This window comes from Toxotes jaculatrix, chromosome 24, assembly GCF_017976425.1.
Source record: "Toxotes jaculatrix isolate fToxJac2 chromosome 24, fToxJac2.pri, whole genome shotgun sequence".
Classification (NCBI taxonomy): Eukaryota; Metazoa; Chordata; class Actinopteri; family Toxotidae; genus Toxotes; species Toxotes jaculatrix.
This window is the reverse complement of record NC_054417.1, coordinates 10,954,660-10,972,140: the sequence shown is the minus strand read 5'-3', so window position 1 is coordinate 10,972,140 and position 17,481 is coordinate 10,954,660. Positions and strand designations below refer to the sequence as shown.

General features: G+C 39.9%; 2 protein-coding genes across 2 annotated transcripts; both read left to right on the top strand.

Moving 5' to 3' along the window:
• The first annotated feature begins 8 nt into the window (after positions 1–8).
• On the top strand, positions 9–17,460 carry LOC121177747 (midkine-like). The gene is made up of 7 exons (XM_041032072.1): positions 9–145; positions 909–993; positions 2,825–2,995; positions 15,852–15,931; positions 16,116–16,283; positions 16,409–16,584; positions 16,740–17,460. The coding sequence occupies exons 4-7, from the start codon at positions 15,853–15,855 to the stop codon at positions 16,749–16,751; spliced, it is 435 nt and encodes a 144-aa protein (XP_040888006.1). The 5' UTR covers positions 9–145; positions 909–993; positions 2,825–2,995; position 15,852; the 3' UTR covers positions 16,752–17,460.
• On the top strand, positions 7,999–13,947 carry LOC121177746. Its single transcript, XM_041032071.1, has 6 exons — positions 7,999–8,063; positions 9,932–10,012; positions 11,191–11,411; positions 11,531–12,601; positions 12,927–13,095; positions 13,284–13,947. Exons 3-6 carry the CDS (start codon positions 11,210–11,212, stop codon positions 13,411–13,413), a joined length of 1,572 nt encoding a protein of 523 aa, XP_040888005.1. The 5' UTR covers positions 7,999–8,063; positions 9,932–10,012; positions 11,191–11,209; the 3' UTR covers positions 13,414–13,947.
• Positions 17,461–17,481: the final 21 nt, after the last annotated feature.

Sequence of the window (17,481 nt, the reverse complement as noted above, 5' to 3'; positions counted from 1 at the left end):
CAAACTAACTTCACTGTCTCTTTCTTGTTCTTCTTCTTCTTGACTTTTTTTTTTTTAGCACCTGAGCTGTGCTGCTGTCTTCAGGTTAGCTTTTGCATTGACAGGAAAAACCTCGCATGCTCGGCATGGTGGTGATGTGCAGCAGGTTCGCTCCTCTCTTCTTCTTTTACACTTCACATCTGTGGCCGATCTAATCTTTGATTCTCGTTATGTTTGTGACCAAACACAGTGGTGTGAAATAAATAGCTTTCATTTTCTATTTCTTCTGTCTTTCTATCTCTGCACTGCTTTTGAAACTTCTTCAGTACCTGTTTAATTTGTTTCTGGGATCAATATGAAGATAATAAAAAAAAAAAGCTGTATATTTGAGAATGTACATTGAGAATGTTTTTTGTTTTCTCGTCTTTTCATGGAGGTGGGATCACACACAAGCAATTTCGCATTGAATTATTTCTGTTTTCAAGAAGAATCACATTGTAAGGTCTTGACCTTACTTTGTAAAGTGCCTTGAGAAAGTGTTTATGTTATGATTTGGCTCCATAGAAATAAAACTGAAGTGAACTGAATCCTGCAGACACCTTTGTGAGTGGAACGTCTAGTGATTCCAATAGGCTCTTCCTCAAAACCTAGCAAACATGTCCCCTTTTTTTTGTAAACACAAATGATTTCCTCTAAATGAACTTTAATGATCCTGATGAATTATTAATCCCCTCCCCCAAACAACACAGTCCCAAAACGTGAGGTCTTTTTCCGTGAGGAAACAAATATTGTTCTTTGAGCATCAGTCCCTTATTCCCTGAAGCTTTCGAAGCTCTAATATTGTTTTAGACACAGGAAGTAGTCTATCAGCCATTAGTAATAGATTACTAAAGTAAATGAATAATGATAAAACATTGTTTTATTTACAGGCTGTGTGAGGATCCTCCCTATGCTGGGCCCCCGGTAACATAGCTCCACCATTCCCCTCTCTACCAAGCCCCTGCATGCAACTAGGTATGTGCATTTGGATCCATGTTGCTTTGTATTAATGTCTAAGTTAAATGAGCACTTTGCATCACGTCTGCATTACAGTATGCAGAGGTGGGAGCAGCGGAGGCTCTCGTCCTGCTTGTCAAACCCCGTGGACGCCTCACCTTTAGAAGAACTTGCTTTAAATACCGCCTGCCAGGGAACGGCGATGGATTTTCTGTTGAGTCCGCGTCCACTCCATATCCACCCAATCAGGAAGATGCTTCCGCCGCTCCCTCCTGATCAGATGTATTGATCACTTTGTATTGTTGTCAGTTCTTAATGAGCAGTTGTATTGTTTTCCAAGAGCAAATGGCCTGCATTGCTTATTCCCCCCCCTTCTCTCCATTGATTACCGTGGAACTGCCATGCTCTGTAATGGAGCACTCTTAGTAGAGGTCTCACGCATTGTGTCAAGGGCTAACTGCACAATGCGTTTGGGCAGGTCAAGTACGTACCTCTGACATTTCCTCCTTCATAATTACCCCTCTGAACAAAGCATAGGAATAACAATTTAGTGCTGAAAGCAAACGCAAGATACAGACGCTTAATTGTGGATTTGGAAGTCCCCCCCCTCGCCCTCCAAGATCCTGTGGGACTTCCAGATACAGACTGAAAAAAAAAAAAACTGTTAATGGCTAACTGACTGGACAAGAAGGCTGTAGCGAGAGATGCAGCAATCCCAATCAATGGCGGCAACCCCCCCCCCCCGAAACTGGGAGAGTGGGTTCCAGCAGATCACAACATCTGAGATCTCTGTCCAGAAGAGTGCAGTCTTAGGGACAGCTAAGATCCTCAAGATCCCAGGCCCCTGGTAGAGGACCTGTAACTTTTTTATGCATAGATTAGTGATGGAATGATGCACAAAAGAAGTTAACCTGCCTCAGCGTGAGATCCTGCTTCATCCAGAGAAGTAAAGGAAGAAGCAACGTAATGAGTGTTTCTGCTGCTCCCGCGTTCGTTCCTCTTAAATCTCTATTCATTTTCCCATTGACAAGGACGCGCCAAGCGCTCGTGAATAATTCAAGCGCGAGTTCCCGAGCTTGATTTGGCGTCTTTGATCAGGAGTTTGACACCCTGCCGACTTCTCTTACGCTCATTTACAAAGCTTAATCAAACCGTATTAGCTCATGTGCAGCACGGAGTCGCTACGGTAACGACAACTACAAGTCATGGACCCACTTTCTTACATGTATCCTGCAAGACTGTAAACTGAAGTTGCATTATTATGGGAACTGACTTATATCACCTTTTTTTTTTTTTTTTTTTTTGCTTTTAGTGATTTGTATTTCATGTATTTCCATCCTGCATCTTTAGAGTGTTTTTTTTTTTTAACTTTTTCTTTTCATGTGAGTTTAAAGAAACTCCTGGGCTGTTTAAATACCACCACAGTTTCTCTGATAACATAGCTTCGCATCCTTCTCCCCCCGCCCCTTGTTCCCCCCTTCCTCTCTTGTTTTTCCGTCTTTGGTTTCCCTTGATGTAGATCGACTCCAAATTATGGGTGTGAGATGAAAGCAGAGACATGAATTGATTCAGTCTTGCCTGATAAGACACAATACACAATGATCAAAAGCAACAACAGAAGCTGGAAAGGGATTCTCCTTGGTACAGCTGTGGTGCTTTTATCATTTGCTGATCTATAGGAACCACAAGTACCAGCTGAAAGTAAAATTGGGTGAGAATTGCACACTGGTGCAATGAAATGAAGACCTGTAGCTTCTGCAGAGGCTCATCATCTCATGAATCCAAACTCTGAAGTTGCATGAGTCAGTGTGTGTGTGTGTGTGTTTTTTTTTTTTTTTTTTTTTTTCAGGGGTAAATGGGGCTAATGCAGCCAGAATGAACTGGTTTTCAGGAGACAAAAGCCCTGGGGGCGTTAAGAGGAGGAGGTGCACGAGTGAGAAACACAGGAAACCAGGGAGGGATAGAACTTTTACTCCCCCCTGACTCTCCTCCAGTCCTGATCCAGCTGCCTGGTAATCACGTAAGTTCTCTCTTTACCTGCAATCATCTGTACTGGAAATGCTTAGAAAAATATTTTTCTTTGCTCCACTATGTTGCTGTAGTTTCCTATAATTTTATTGAACTAAGCCTTGGAAAAGTGTTATATTAAAAAAAAAAGAAAAACATTTTCCTAATAGGGCCTAAACTTGTTACAGGACATAAAATGTAGTTTGGATCCTCCGGAGGAAATTAGACTCATAATTTACTTGTGTATTCTGTGAATTTGGTGTTAAAATTTAAAAAAAAACAAAAGAAAACATATATTTGAGATTAATATAAAACTGTACTGTGCATACTTCCTTGGCTAACTTCTCTAACCCTTTTTTTGTTTGGTGCTTATCATGTGCCTGCTGGGCTTCATTATTCTTTATATAATTGTCCCATTTCCTGTGCCAGATCCCAGCCCTTTCCCCACATCTTCGCTGTGAAATACTGCTCCTCTATACACACTCTATACCACTTTATGTGGCATGTGTGTGTGTGTGTGTTTGTGAGGCACTGAAATTTGGGGAAATGTATGTGTGCAGGCACAGCAGTTCCAGGCTATTGTGGCTTATTTTTGGGGGGGTTTGATTAAAAATGGTAGAAACGCACGTTTTCGCTTCCTGCTGATACAAGTAGCTTTGTAGTGTGGGACATTTCCAGTGTATGTACATCGTGTGTGTATGTGTATGGGTGTGTGTGTGTGTGTGTGTGTGTGTGTGTGTGTGTGTGTGTGTGTGTGTGTGAGAGAGAGAGAGAAGGAGAGAGAGGGCAGGCAGCTGGGAGCGGGGTTGAGAGAATTACATGTTATTAGTCTCAGCTAATATGGGTAGAAAGGACGACAGATGCAGCTCAATAAAAACCTAACTCTGTAAACAATTACTGCTCCCAATGTGAATATTTATGACCCAGTCAACTATGAATACATTCAAATTCAATTCTTAGATAGTGACCCCACTTACAACCCTTGTCTTTATTTGATACAGATAGGTTTTATTCAAACTTTTCAATTTGAACTGTTTATTCTCTGTGGTAATGAGGATAATAAAAAAAAACAAAAAAAAACAAAACCTATCCCGTTGCGCTTTTAATGTGAAAACACGTGCAAGGAAGTGTTGACTCACGGCTGACTCATGGTTGTGCAGGGTGTCTGTGTGGAGGAGGATGGGATCAGAGCGTCCCACATCAGAGAGAAGTGGCTGGTGACCCCTGTAGTCACTGGAAGTGGCGCATCCCCCCCCCCCCCAAAAAAAATTAAAATAAAATAAAAAAGACAGGACTTGTTCCAGATGTTGTTGTTGTTGACAGGGCAGTGCCAACATGTGGATTGGGACTGTATGTCTGAAACGTTGCTGTGTGCGTGATTGTAAGTGTATTGTTGGCAGTGAGTGAGTATGGAGCTGGTGTCACTGGCATGGAAAATGCAGCTGAGCAAACAGGTTTGTGGCGACGCTGAAAACTCCATTGACGCTTCCTTCGTTAATCGCAGTTGCACAGCCGTGTCTCCTACGCGTTTTTATAAGGTTTAAATGGACTCGTCTGTCTGACTTTGTCTTCCAGAGCTGGCTCAGTCTCAGCTGTTGCTGGACTCCAGCGTCTCCTGCATAATTTAAAAGGAGAGTAATATTCATGGATGTGTTCGGGGCTGTCCCTGAGTCAGGTGCCATCTTTGGTATATTAAGTGTCTAAACTGAATTCATCGTCTAAGTCAGCGGAGGCTTTGTGTTGGTAGTTTACGAGTCTTGTGTTACTTCCAGATGACACTGAGACGTGTGTGTCCTCTCTCCCCGTCTGTCTCCACCTCTTCCTCCAGCCTGTCTGGCTCTCCGGTATGGTTAGTAGGTCATGCAAGGACCAATAAAAAGTCATTTCCGCTCGGCTGCTTTTCAAAATCCCTAATTACAGAGTCAACAGCAAGACACACACACACACACACACACACACATATATATATATATATATATATATATATATATATATATATATATATATATATATATATATATATATATATATATATATATATATTCACACATACACTTCTAATAAGTTGGACAGAATCCTAACTCCATACTTGGGTGACTGGGGAACAAAAATTGGTCTTTTTTTTCACAGCACAGATTAAAGTGCAGCTTTTCCGATTTAAAAAAAAAAAAAGAACTCACACTGTCGCTCCTTTTTTTTATTTTAAGGTGCACGTGTGACTAATTAAACACACCGCTATTTGTTGTAATCCTAGTCCAACACCACACAAAGCCCTCGGAGACTTAAACCATGTAACGACGATGATGATGATGATGATGATGATGAGGAGATCTCTTCTTTATACTGATGTCCAGTGGCAAAGTGCTGCAGCCATCTGACTGGAGTGAGCAGCATCACTGCAGCAGGATGAGATGGGACATAGAACTGCACTCAGCTTAATTGCACTCTTGTTAGGACACGTCACGGTTCTACTGTCTTAAGACTCTAATGGTAAACTTGCACGGAGCTTCAGTGGAGGAACATGACAGTTAACAAACAGCTTGATGTGCCGCTCACAGTGTTTTCAGCCGGCCCACTGCTTCACAATCAACAACACTAATATTCCATATATGATTATTTTCAATTGTTTCGGAAGCTGCAGTAAATGTGAAGGGTGTAATTTAACCCTGACTCTGAACTGACAGACTATTATGTCCAAATTGTATCACTGTCACAGTGAAGGGAGGGGTGGGTGGGGGGACTCCGTCACAATAAAAGTCCACAGCCGCTGAAGACGGAGGGAAGCATTTTGTCCCTTTCCTGTCTCTGACACACTTATTCCACTGGAAATAACTTCTCATACCGCCCGTGACCTCGGAGTAATCTCTCTGCTTTCATGCTTTTCATCAAGAACGTCAGAAAGTGGTTTCAGGACCGATTTTTACTATGTTTTCGTTTATTTATTTATTTATTTGTCTGTCCTGTTGTGTCTCATGGCAGATGGACCTCTAGGCACCGACAGAGATATTTAGAGCAGAGAGAAGAAAGTCACTCGAGGGAGTTTAGAGTTTTAGGTTCTATTCTTCCTGGTAGCTCCAGTATTTTCACATTCCCACAGTAGCAGACTACAGTAGCTTAACACTCAGATAGAAAAGTCACTGCTTTAAAATCTTATCCCCCTTATATATATATATATATATATATATATATATATATATATATATATATATATATATATATATATATATATTTTATATAAAACGATTGACATCAAATACTCTAGTATTTATCTGAAGTATTCAGTATTTATTTCTAAATAAGCAACAATCAAAGCTGAAGTTTGGAAGGAGAAAAAAAAAACAAACACTTGAAGTATCATTTGTGAAAAATTCAACACACGACAGCTCAGAGAATCTTTTTTCGTTTTCGATTGACAATGCTGCTTTTCACGAGCAGAAACAAGTGGCATCGGAGCGTTGCTGAATCATATATGCGATGCCGCGCCCCCCCCCCCCCCCCCCCCCCCCCCCCCCAGCCTTCAGACCAGAGCAAAGACAAAAAAAACAAACAAACAAACCTTGAAGAAATAAACACAAATAAACATAAAATGAGGAGTGCAAACATTTCACCTGCTCCACCTCAGCCCCTCTGATGTAGACAGGGGTGTTTGTCTTTGTCTTGGGGGGGGGGGGGGGGGGGGGGGGTGTCCTGGTCTTAAATGAAGTCATTTTCAAGGGGGAAGATTGTATTGAATGCTGTGGTGAAGCCTGCTAACAGCTGTCTGATGTCTGCACTGTTATTTCTAAGGTGTGTGGAGACGTCCTTCATGGATCTGTCTGGTTCGGAATTCAAACCGCTGAGAGTCCAGCGTGCGTGCGTGCGGGACAGGGCGGGTGGGAATTCCCTCTCCTGTGATGGTGACGTGTTGAAAATGTCATAGAGAACATCAACCGGCTGATTGGCACACGCGTTTGGGTCCATCGCCGGGGATGTTATCAGGCCCAGCAAGGGTTTCCTCTCACAATCTGCTGTGGATACTGACAGTGGCAGGTCCTCTGGAGGCGGAGGAGACTTTACAGCTGACTGACAGGAATAAAATGTATTCATTTTATGTGTTAACGTGCACTGTAAAAAATGTCTGTAGTTTTTACATCAAAATTATGTAAAATCCAAACATAAAAAAACTGTAAATACGAATACAATAGAACTATGTATAATTTACAGTAATATACTGTTAAACATAAAACCAAACATAACTGTTAATTGTATGGTAAGATTCTGTTTAAATAATCAAATCCGTTTGTAAAATTAGCAGATGGCTGTACTTTAAACAAATAATAACTGTAATACAAAAAACTATATAGTCGTGTTAAAAATACAAAATAATGATGTTTAAATGACTGTTTTGGTAAGGCAGATTACAGGCTACTATTTTTAAGAAGCACATATGGTATATTTTACAGGCAAAAACCGTTACAGACCTTAACTCTAAAATCATATTTGTATGAATAGTGTTTATAAACAAACAAAAACATCCATATTTGTCAAGAATTTCTTATTTTATTGCTATTCTGAATAGCCCCTGGCTGACGGCATTGCATAGGCATTATGTGCCATGTTTTTTGAACATTTTTCCTCCATAGCACCACAGGAGGACTGTGGAAGTCCATGTATATATAATAAATGAGAACCCTTCTGATACTGTAATTCATTATTACTATGTAGTAATTGAAATTTATTTTTATTTGAAATAAAATTGAAAGTTATGATAACCTACAAATAAGAATATAATAGTCTGTATATATAGGCTAATATATAATATATGATATATGATATAATTACAATGGCCTATAAAATGTTATGGGATTACTGTACTGTAACTAAATTTCAGCCTAATCCTTGTAAATGCATTCCCGCAAAAACAAGCGAATGTATTTGAATTTCAAACTTGATGGTCCAACCAGTGAGTAGTACCCCCTGGTTGTGCTTTTTCATTGGACTCTGCTCGCGGTTTACCGCGCATGTGAAGAGAGGAATGAGAGACGAGGAAAGAGAAGAACACCTGAAGAAAACTGCCCGCAGAAAGATGATTTGTTGTTTCGGTAAGCTAAGAATTTATGTCTTTTAAATACACGACTATATGTTGATATAGAAAACACGGTTTAGTCTGTGTTTGTTATACAAGGTAAAGTTATAGTTTGCAGTCGTTAAATATTAATAACACGTGTTGACACGGGTTGCATGCTAATCGCTACATGCTATCACGTTTTATGCACGTTGTTGGAGTTAATGAGTAGTGCTGTTAAAATTTGAAAAAAGGCACCATTTTATATTTACTCGCGTTTTGTAGCTGCCACTTTGTTGCGTAGTGTGCCACATCTTAAACAAGAACAGACAATATTCGGAGCCGTGGTAAGCTAACCCAATTCGTTTTTCACCCAGCTGTATTTGCAGTGAGTTTGGCAGTGTTGTCGCAGCAGCAAAAAAGAGACGTTTATTATACAAAATGATTACCTGCCGATTTTGTAGCAAAACGTTAGTGACATTGAGGGGCTATGTGCTACATTGTAGGATTCATAGAAACGAACCAGATTGTTTTTTCAAATGTGTTGGCACTGACTGCAAGCGGTCATTTAGTTCTTATGCAGCTTTTAAAGCTCATTTCTATCGGGTTCACAACATGGCTGCCCCCTCGGTTACAGCTTCAGCCATTGTTTCTGATTTTAAATGTGCCATTTCAATGTGTGAGTGTCAGTTCCACACAGTGAAGGAACTTATAGCCCACTTAAAAGAACACATAGTGGAGGGGCGAACTGTGGCATGTCCAATAACTGGCTGTAAAAATACATTTAGTGTAAAATCATCATTCACTGCTCATATGTCCAGGAAACACAGAGCCTGTTCAGTGGATAAGGTTAGTGATATGTACAGGAAAGCTGTTTCTCATTCCTCTGCCCCCATTGCATATGAAGATGCAACTCAGAGTGCAGGTGCTATGGCAAAAGAAAGCATTGATTTGCCTCATGATTTCAATGACACTTTTCTGAGGAACCTATCCTTATTCTATCTGAAATTGCAAGGGCAGCTCCTGCTTCCAGCTTCAACAATTCAGACGATAGTTGAGGAGATGCAAAATGTACATGAATTGGGACAGGATTACACTGTAAATAAATTATGTTCTTTTTTAAGAGATCACATGTGTCTGACAGATGATGCCATTGGCAAAATTTGTGATTGTGTAAAAGATTCTGATCTGTTCTCTGTCTGTCATCGGGGACCATTACGAACAACATATTCAAGAGCTCAGGCATTTAAAAAGATGTTCAAATACACAGAGCCTAAAAAAGTAGCATTAGGAAATGATGAAAATATGACACAGCGGTTTGCTTACTACGTTCCTATTACAGAAACAGTGAAGAACTTAATAGAATCTGATTTATGGAAGGATGCAGTGTCCCAACAGCCAAATGAAGACTCAAATATTTTCAGTGATACATGTGATGGACAAAACTTTAAATCTAATCAGTTCTTCACAGAGAATCCAGGCTGCCTGAAGTTAATTTTGTACCAAGATGCTTTTGAGATAGTGAATCCTCTTGGCTCTGCAAAGAAAAAGCACAAGGTTGTAGCTGTCTACCTTTCTGTGGCAAATTTACCAGCTCATGTGCGGTCCAACACCGACCATATGTCCCTTGTCTTATTATGTGCAGAGAATGACTTCAAAAGATTTGGAAGTGCCACAGTTTTCTCTGAGTTGTTAGTGGATTTAAAAGATTTGGAGCAAAATGGCATAACTGTGGGCAGTGAAACAGTCAAAGCAGGTCTGTATTGCATTGCTGGTGATAATTTGGGGTCACACAGCATAGGCGGGTTTACTGAAAACTTTAGCCGTTCTCAGTATTTTTGCAGGTACTGTGAAATTACACTGAAAGAGTTTCAAGGCAGTGATCCCAATGTTTGTGGTCCACAGCGCACCCCAGAAAGCTACGACTCTGTTGTCCCTGATCTACAAGAGGACGGACAAGACAGACAAGACAGTAAAGGCATTAAGGTAAACTCTGTTTTCAATTCTCTGAAATCTTACCATGTTTGCCAGCCAGGTCTTCCACCTTGCTTAGGCCATGACATGTTTGAGGGTGTCTTAGCCTATGATGTTGCACTGTATTTGAAATATTTTATTAAAAAAAAGAAATGGTTTACGTATTCACTTTTAAACAGGCGCATCATGCAGTTCAAGTACAAAGGCTCTGATGCTCTAACAAAACCGTGCACTGTCAGTTCTGATGGGACAAAGCTTGCAGGTCAAGCCATCCAAAACTGGAATTTTTTAAGGTTGCTGCCTGTATTAATTGGTGATAAAGTGCAAAATCCTGACGATGATGTGTGGCAGTTAACTCTTCAACTTAAAGACATTGTTGATATGATTTGTGCACAGAAGATTTCTTTGTCACAGGTAGCTTATCTCGATATCTTAGTACAGGAATATTTGGACTCAAGAAAGAGTTTATTTCCTGAAACTCCACTAAAACCAAAGCACCATTTTCTGCGACATTACCCAGCATTAATTTTAAAATTTGGGCCCTTGATCAGAGTTTGGACAATTCGTTTTGAAAGTAAGCATAGCTACTTCAAGAGATGTGCCAGACATTTGAAAAACTTTAAAAACATCTGCAAAACTTTATCTGAAAGACATCAGATGTTTCAGGCTTATCTCTCAGCTGGGCCAGGCTGCAGTCCTCTTCTACATGTAAAAGACAGTTGTACTTTTTATCCGAGTCTTTACAGCGATGCAATTACACATGCACTGAGAGAGTTTGATTTTTCAGAACATAATACTACAGTTTCAACCGATATACAGTTTAAAGGTACATCCTATAAAAAAGGGCATTTCATTGTTTCAAAAAATGATGAGTCTATGGAGTTTGGAGAACTTCTCCTTATTCTAATCCAGAATGATGCAGCCATTTATTTTGTGATGGATATTCATAAAGCTGACTATCATTCTGAATATCACTTATACTCTGTGACAAAGCAGGGCACAAAGTGTCAATGCCTTAACATTAATGACATTGTAGATTTTTACCCATTACAGTCATATTTTGTAAATGGGCATCAATTCATTCCACTGAAACACAGTGCACTCTCCAAATAAGCACCCATACCACCTGCAGATTGTATAAAAACGTCGAGTCACGTGTTGCTGTCTGTTGTGTCTTGTTTGTTTCATAGTCTTCCAGAATTGAGGAACATGGACCAGACATTCCTACGCACTGCCATCAATGATGTCTTGCCTGACCTTTCAGAAGTTACTAAAGATATTTTAGAAGAACATTTGCAGTCCCTTGGTGTGGAGACACATGAGGACTTTACATTTATAGAGGAAGCTGACTTGCTGGTGGCATTAAGGCCGATTCAAGCCCGAAAAGCTCTTGCTGCTTGGAAACTGAGATGTGAGTCTCACAGTGCAGTACATTTAATTTATTAGCTTAAATTACCCTACATAACAGTTACTTGTAAAAATAGAAACATGTTCATTGTATTTTCTTTATCTTCTGTATGTGTTTTGCAGGCCAGAGCCCCGAAACCAGCAGCTCCTGTGTTGACATTTCTCCAGGACCCCAAGCATCTTTGAAGTCTGTGTCACCTAAAAGCTCCTCTTCCTCCTCCAGCTGTCGAAGCTCTGCTCCAGATTGGATCGATACTTTTATTATTCCCTGGGATAAATTTCCAGAAGAGCTAATGCAATCACTGGAAAGAGAAAAACGACCCACTCCACGATTGAGAAGAGAAATGGTCCGGATTGTGGTTAGCGAGATGATGCAAAAAAGTTCTCATGTGAGTAAAAGGAACTCTACAGAAGTTGCTAAGCAAATGGTAGCAAAATATCCCAAATCTCTCCAGGACGTCATCGAGGGAGATGTGATTGGAACGGGTTATCACTCTCTTGTCAAGCAACTGCAAAATAGAATAGAGAATGTGAGACGATTCACATCACCAAAGATAAGAAAACGAAAAGCTCGCACTGATGAGTCTGACTCAGATGAGATCTCTCCAGAACAAAGAGCAGAAATGCAAGACACTTATGGGTGCCTTAAGTGGGATGTTAAATTCCTACCACTTGGTGAGACTGCAGAAAGTCAGCACGAGAAGAAAGAAAAGATGAAAATGATGACTAAAGAAACTGATGCAAATCCAGAAGAAATCAAACATCTGATGAAGTCCACTTTCTACTCACAGCGTAAGAAAGTCAACCAGGGGGAAAATATAAAACATCTCATGGAAGAGTGGCCGTTTTTATTTGATGGATGTGGCATGGCAGTTCATTTCAAAGAACTCACCGGAATTGACCTTAAAGAAACTTTTACCAGGAATTTGGACCTGAAGGGCAAGCGTCTCCTGAACTACATGAACACTTACTGTGTCAAAAAGAGCATGAAGTTCCTACATGATGTTACAAAGGTTAAACTGATGCGAGGAGAACAGAGTGGTTGCTCTGATGATGTCATAGAGATGATCCTTCTTTTACTTTCCTACTTTGATGAGAGGGAAGACAAGATGTTCTGTTATGTGGAGGACACATCCCTGGCAGGGGAAATACAGATTGATGAAGTTCATTTGATGCCTACCATTGTTGTGTGTGGTAAGTTAACATTTAATTTCTTTTGTCTTTTGGACTTATGTATTGAGTTTCATTCATTCTTTTCCTGTAATGTCCTGCCTGACATCAAATCAGTGCTGTATCTGTTATATTGGTATTGTGTAAACTGTTGTGTTTAACACCATTGCCTGACATACATTCTGGGTGGATAATGTTATATTAAAAGCTCTTAGAAGGTGCAGAATCATCATATTAGCATGTTGGCATCCTGAATTTTAGCAATATATTTGCTATATTTCAAGGCAAGACAACATAAGAGTTTATGAATTTTGTTTTTATTGTTGCTCTTATTGTTTATTGTTTTTAGGACAATCCTGCTTCTCCTCCAAACGGTTCATGCTGAGTGTGGATGGAACTATTGTGCAAGAAAACATCTCCTCCTTCTTATCTGCGCTCTGCATGATGTTTGGAAGTTATTATTGTTTCAACATCCACTATCCCCTGGAGCTGGCATCAACCCTGGAGTTTCTGCAGAGGTGTGTCTTTTGGGATTTGTATTTTTACTTTATTAACTGAATACATCAAAATAGGTGTTCTATTAATTTGACTTCAGATTTCATTTCATCAGTAGGTTTAAAAATATTATATAGTTGTATAGTGACTTGATTTTGCATTTTTTCAAAAAGAAAATACTAATGGTCATGTTTGTCTTTATTTCCCTTAGGTGCTTCTTCTCCATTAACCCAGAGAAGGGCACCAAAGTGGAGAAGAAAAGCAAGTCTCGTCTTCATGTAAACCCAAGAGTCCTTACGCTGATCCAGGAACTTTCGGATCATGAGTGGCGGGATGTCTGAATGGACTGAACTCAGTAAGACTTAAGACATGTAATATTTGTCTCACTCAGATTGTTGTTTCAGTTCTTTCATTTTAAGAGACAAATAACTTTTTGACCTCACATTTGTTACTTTGTACTGTTAGAGAACAGTTCTTTGTACACACAAACGCACACAAAATGTGTTGATACTGAATATTTTGGTTTCAGTGATATATTGTGTATCCACATGCCTTATTGAGTGTTTTTACAGGCAGGATTGGCAAAACGGTTTTAAATGCCAATTGTTTAAACTTTTGGAAAGGCATAAGTTATTTGTACGCTCTTTACTACTTTGAGCAAAAAGGTTTTAAAAATATATGTTAGTGGTCTGGTGTTAAAGTTTTACTTGAACTGGATTCTAGGAAATGATAAGATTTGGCTACTTTGTTTCTAGCTTGGTAATTCTTTGTACACACAATGTGGATAATGAATATTTTGGTTTCAGTTATGTATTGTTTATCCACATGCCTTAATGAGAGTGTTTTTACAGGCAGAATTGGCAAAACAGTTTTAAATGCCAATTGTTTAATAAACTTTTGGAAAGTAATAAGTTATTTGTATGCGTTTTACTACTTTGTGCAAAAATGTTTTAAAAGTATATGTTATTATTTTGGTGTTAAAGTCTTACTTGAAAACTAGAAAATACTTACTAGAAAATAATTAGATTTGGCAACTTTGTTTCTAGCTTGGTAATTCTGTTATTTTTACGGAAAAATACTGGCAGCTGTGGTTGCCAAAATAATTCTGTAAAAACTACAGTAAATATGTAAACAACTTTACAGGACATCTGATACTTTTTACAGTTTTAATTTATGTGATTTACAAAAAATATCCTTCGATTTACTATGCCATTGCTGTTATTATACCAGTTCTTTTAGTAAGATTTACTTGCATTTTCTGTATTTTTTACATTGAATCTCATTCAATTTCACAGAAAAATACCGAACAAACAGCACTGTTTAATTGTACAGGTTTGATTTTAAGATGGTAATTTAACAGTTTGTTTCTGTAAATTTTACTCTAAATAGCTATGATATTTACCAATTTTAAATGTTAATTATTTGGTCTAATTTAACAACTTTTTATTGTAAAATTTACTAATTGTCCTGTAAACATGTTTACATTTTCACTGTATTTTTTACAGAAATATTTTGGCAACCACAGCTGCCAGTTTTTTTCCGTAAAAACTACAGTTTTTTTTTTACAGTGTGGCCTCACACATGGCTGGGGGGGGGGGGGGGGCACATCCTGTGATGTTCCGGATCGTCTGTCACATATCTTTGATGTTGCTGGTGTTGAGATCCGCCTCCTCACTGACAACTGTCTAAGTATCCCTTTATTCTATTATTTAAAAAAAAAAAGAAAAAAAAAAGTTGACCTCTGACCTTCACTCTGAGTCTTTATAGGAGTTTATCACTTTTAAAAAAAAGGAGTAAAACTAATAATACAGTTTGAAAAACAACTTCAAAGTTAAACCCTCTTCCTCATTTTGTCTCATCATCTTACAAATCCTTCTCTTCAACATCTGATTAAACATTAAAATATAAATAATGCCCAGGCTGATCAAGGTCTTGATGAGGATTTAAGCTTTATTGCCATAAATAATTTTTTTTCTTTACACCCCCCCCCCTCCTTCACTGCTGCTTGAGTTGATCCTGCAAATGCTTGGAGTGGTTTCCTCGTGGGATGCGGCTGCGGCGCTTTTCAACTCCTGGTCCCTGGACAGGCTATTAGAGCAGCAGTGCATAATTGCAGCCTGCTTGGTGTGTGTGAAACATCCCACTTCAACATGCTCCAGCAGCTTCGATCGCACCGTGTATGAGTAGAAACTGTGGAGAAGATGAAAAAAAAAAAAAAAAAAAAAAACATAAAATGTTTAGTCTGAGCTGCTCATAAAGACACTGATGTTGCACATGCGTCGTTTGGAAATGTGGCTCAAGGCTCCTCAAAACACATTTTCACAATTTCAACACAGTATTAGTCTAAATGTTAATAGTTTCAACTAGTTTAAAGAGTGTGGATCGGATCACCTCAGCCCTGAGGCCTTAGGCCTGTACCATGACCCAGAGCTAATGATATCTGTTGGAAAAGTCTTCGCTTGGAGATAAAAGACTTTGGTGGGATTGAAAAATGCGTGTTTGCTTATGTGCATCCATCTTCTGCTGGTCTCACTTCAGATTTTAAACTTGACATGTGTCTTGTTCTTGTATAAAAATGGCTGGAGGTTCAGGAGTTACCCCCCCCCCCCCCCCCCCCCCCCTAGGTGTAATGGCGGTTGCAGATAATGATTCCACTTGAAAACGACCCTGCGTTTCAGGGTCAAAGCTTAATGGTGAAACCGGGTTGCGATGTATGTGAAGCTTTATCATGTTGATTTTCCCACTGCTGTGTGTTTTTTTTTTTTTTTTTTGTAAACAGGATGAGAGCTGCACTGCTGCTGCTGCTGTTAGTCACTCTCATCGCTGCTAAAACTGTCGCTGGAGGGAGAAACAAAAAAGGTAAGATTCTCTCTTTCTACCTCCTTTTGTCTTGCTCATTGCTAAAAAAAAAAATCTGCTTGGCTCCTACCCACAGTTCCCAGTCAAGGAGCAGACTGGTAGAAACTGGGCAGCACGTTGGAATGTGTTGAAACTATGCATAGGTCTAAAATCACTGGTCAACGGTCTTCTATTCTGTCCTCAGAGAAAAACAAACCCTCCCAGCACGGGTCAGAATGCGCTGACTGGCGCTATGGCAACTGTGTGCCTAGCAACGGGAACTGCGGAGCAGGGTTTAGAGAGGGGTCATGTGACCAGCAGACCAAGAGGATGAAATGTAAAGTACCTTGCAACCGGAAAAAAGAGCCTAAAGGTAACACACACACACACAAAGTAAAGTCACTTGCAGTTAGAATGGACAGAGGACAGAGAGCACAGGTGGACTTTGACTCTGGCCTTCATGGTTCCCACAGTCCTCTGTCTCTTCCTCTCTTCTAGCTGACTGCAAGTATCGGTTCGGTAAGTGGGGAGAGTGTGATCCAAGCTCGGGCTCGCGCAACAGGACGGGGACGCTGAAGAGGTCTTCGCGTCACACACAGTGTGAGCAGACTGTTTTAGTGTCCAAACCCTGCCGCGCGACACAAACACCAAGACAAAATCCAAAGGTTAGACGGGTAAGTTCACCGCTGATGGTTCCTCTCTGGTCTGTGATGTGTCTTGTCAACAACTTGGCAACACACTGGATTACACACACTTTGCCCCAATCGCCCCGATGAAATGAATACTTGTGCTTATCTTTGTGTCTCCTGCTTTTTTTTTTTTTTTGCAGGAAAAGAAGTAACGTTTTTTTAAAACCATGCTGTGGAGAAGACTCTCCAGGGGACAACTGCGAGATCTCCCAGAGTTCAAGAACGAATAGAAAGCAAAACACAAATTGTCTGAACCAGCTGTCCTCTGACATCTGGACACTTGCCTCTGCATTTCTAGATTTATAGCCTGATTTCTATATCCGCATATTTCTCAGTCCTCTCCAGAGAAACAGAAGTCGACATGATGAAGTGAGCCTGACCTGCGGCCTCACAGCCGGCCAACACAGCCGCCTCCAAAATCGAAGTGCAACTTGGAATATTTATGCTATAAATCATCCTTAAGCGCAACATCTTATCAGTTCACTTCTACTTTAAACAAACGCTTTACTCATCCCCAGTCTCCGACGCATCTCTGCCAAAACCTTGCGTGGAAATAAAATGCATCTGCTGCAGCTACGCACGGGAAACTGGAGAAACTCTGAATCACTGTGTTAATCCTGGACGTGTCTGTAGCTAATTCGGGCTCATTAAACACAGCCGAGAGTCCACGCTTTTCAACAACTCGAACCACCGCAGTTAGTCAGCTTTATACTTTTAGTGTAGGGGGGGGGGGCACACATGTTATGCAGCGCATTTCTTGAATAATGTATATACATTTGCTGTAAGTCCTCCCTTTTATTTCCCTCCCTTTTCTCCTCCCACTTGATTCCTTTTCTTTATTAAAATAAGCACACGCACTCACACGGTGTCCTTTTGTGTTCT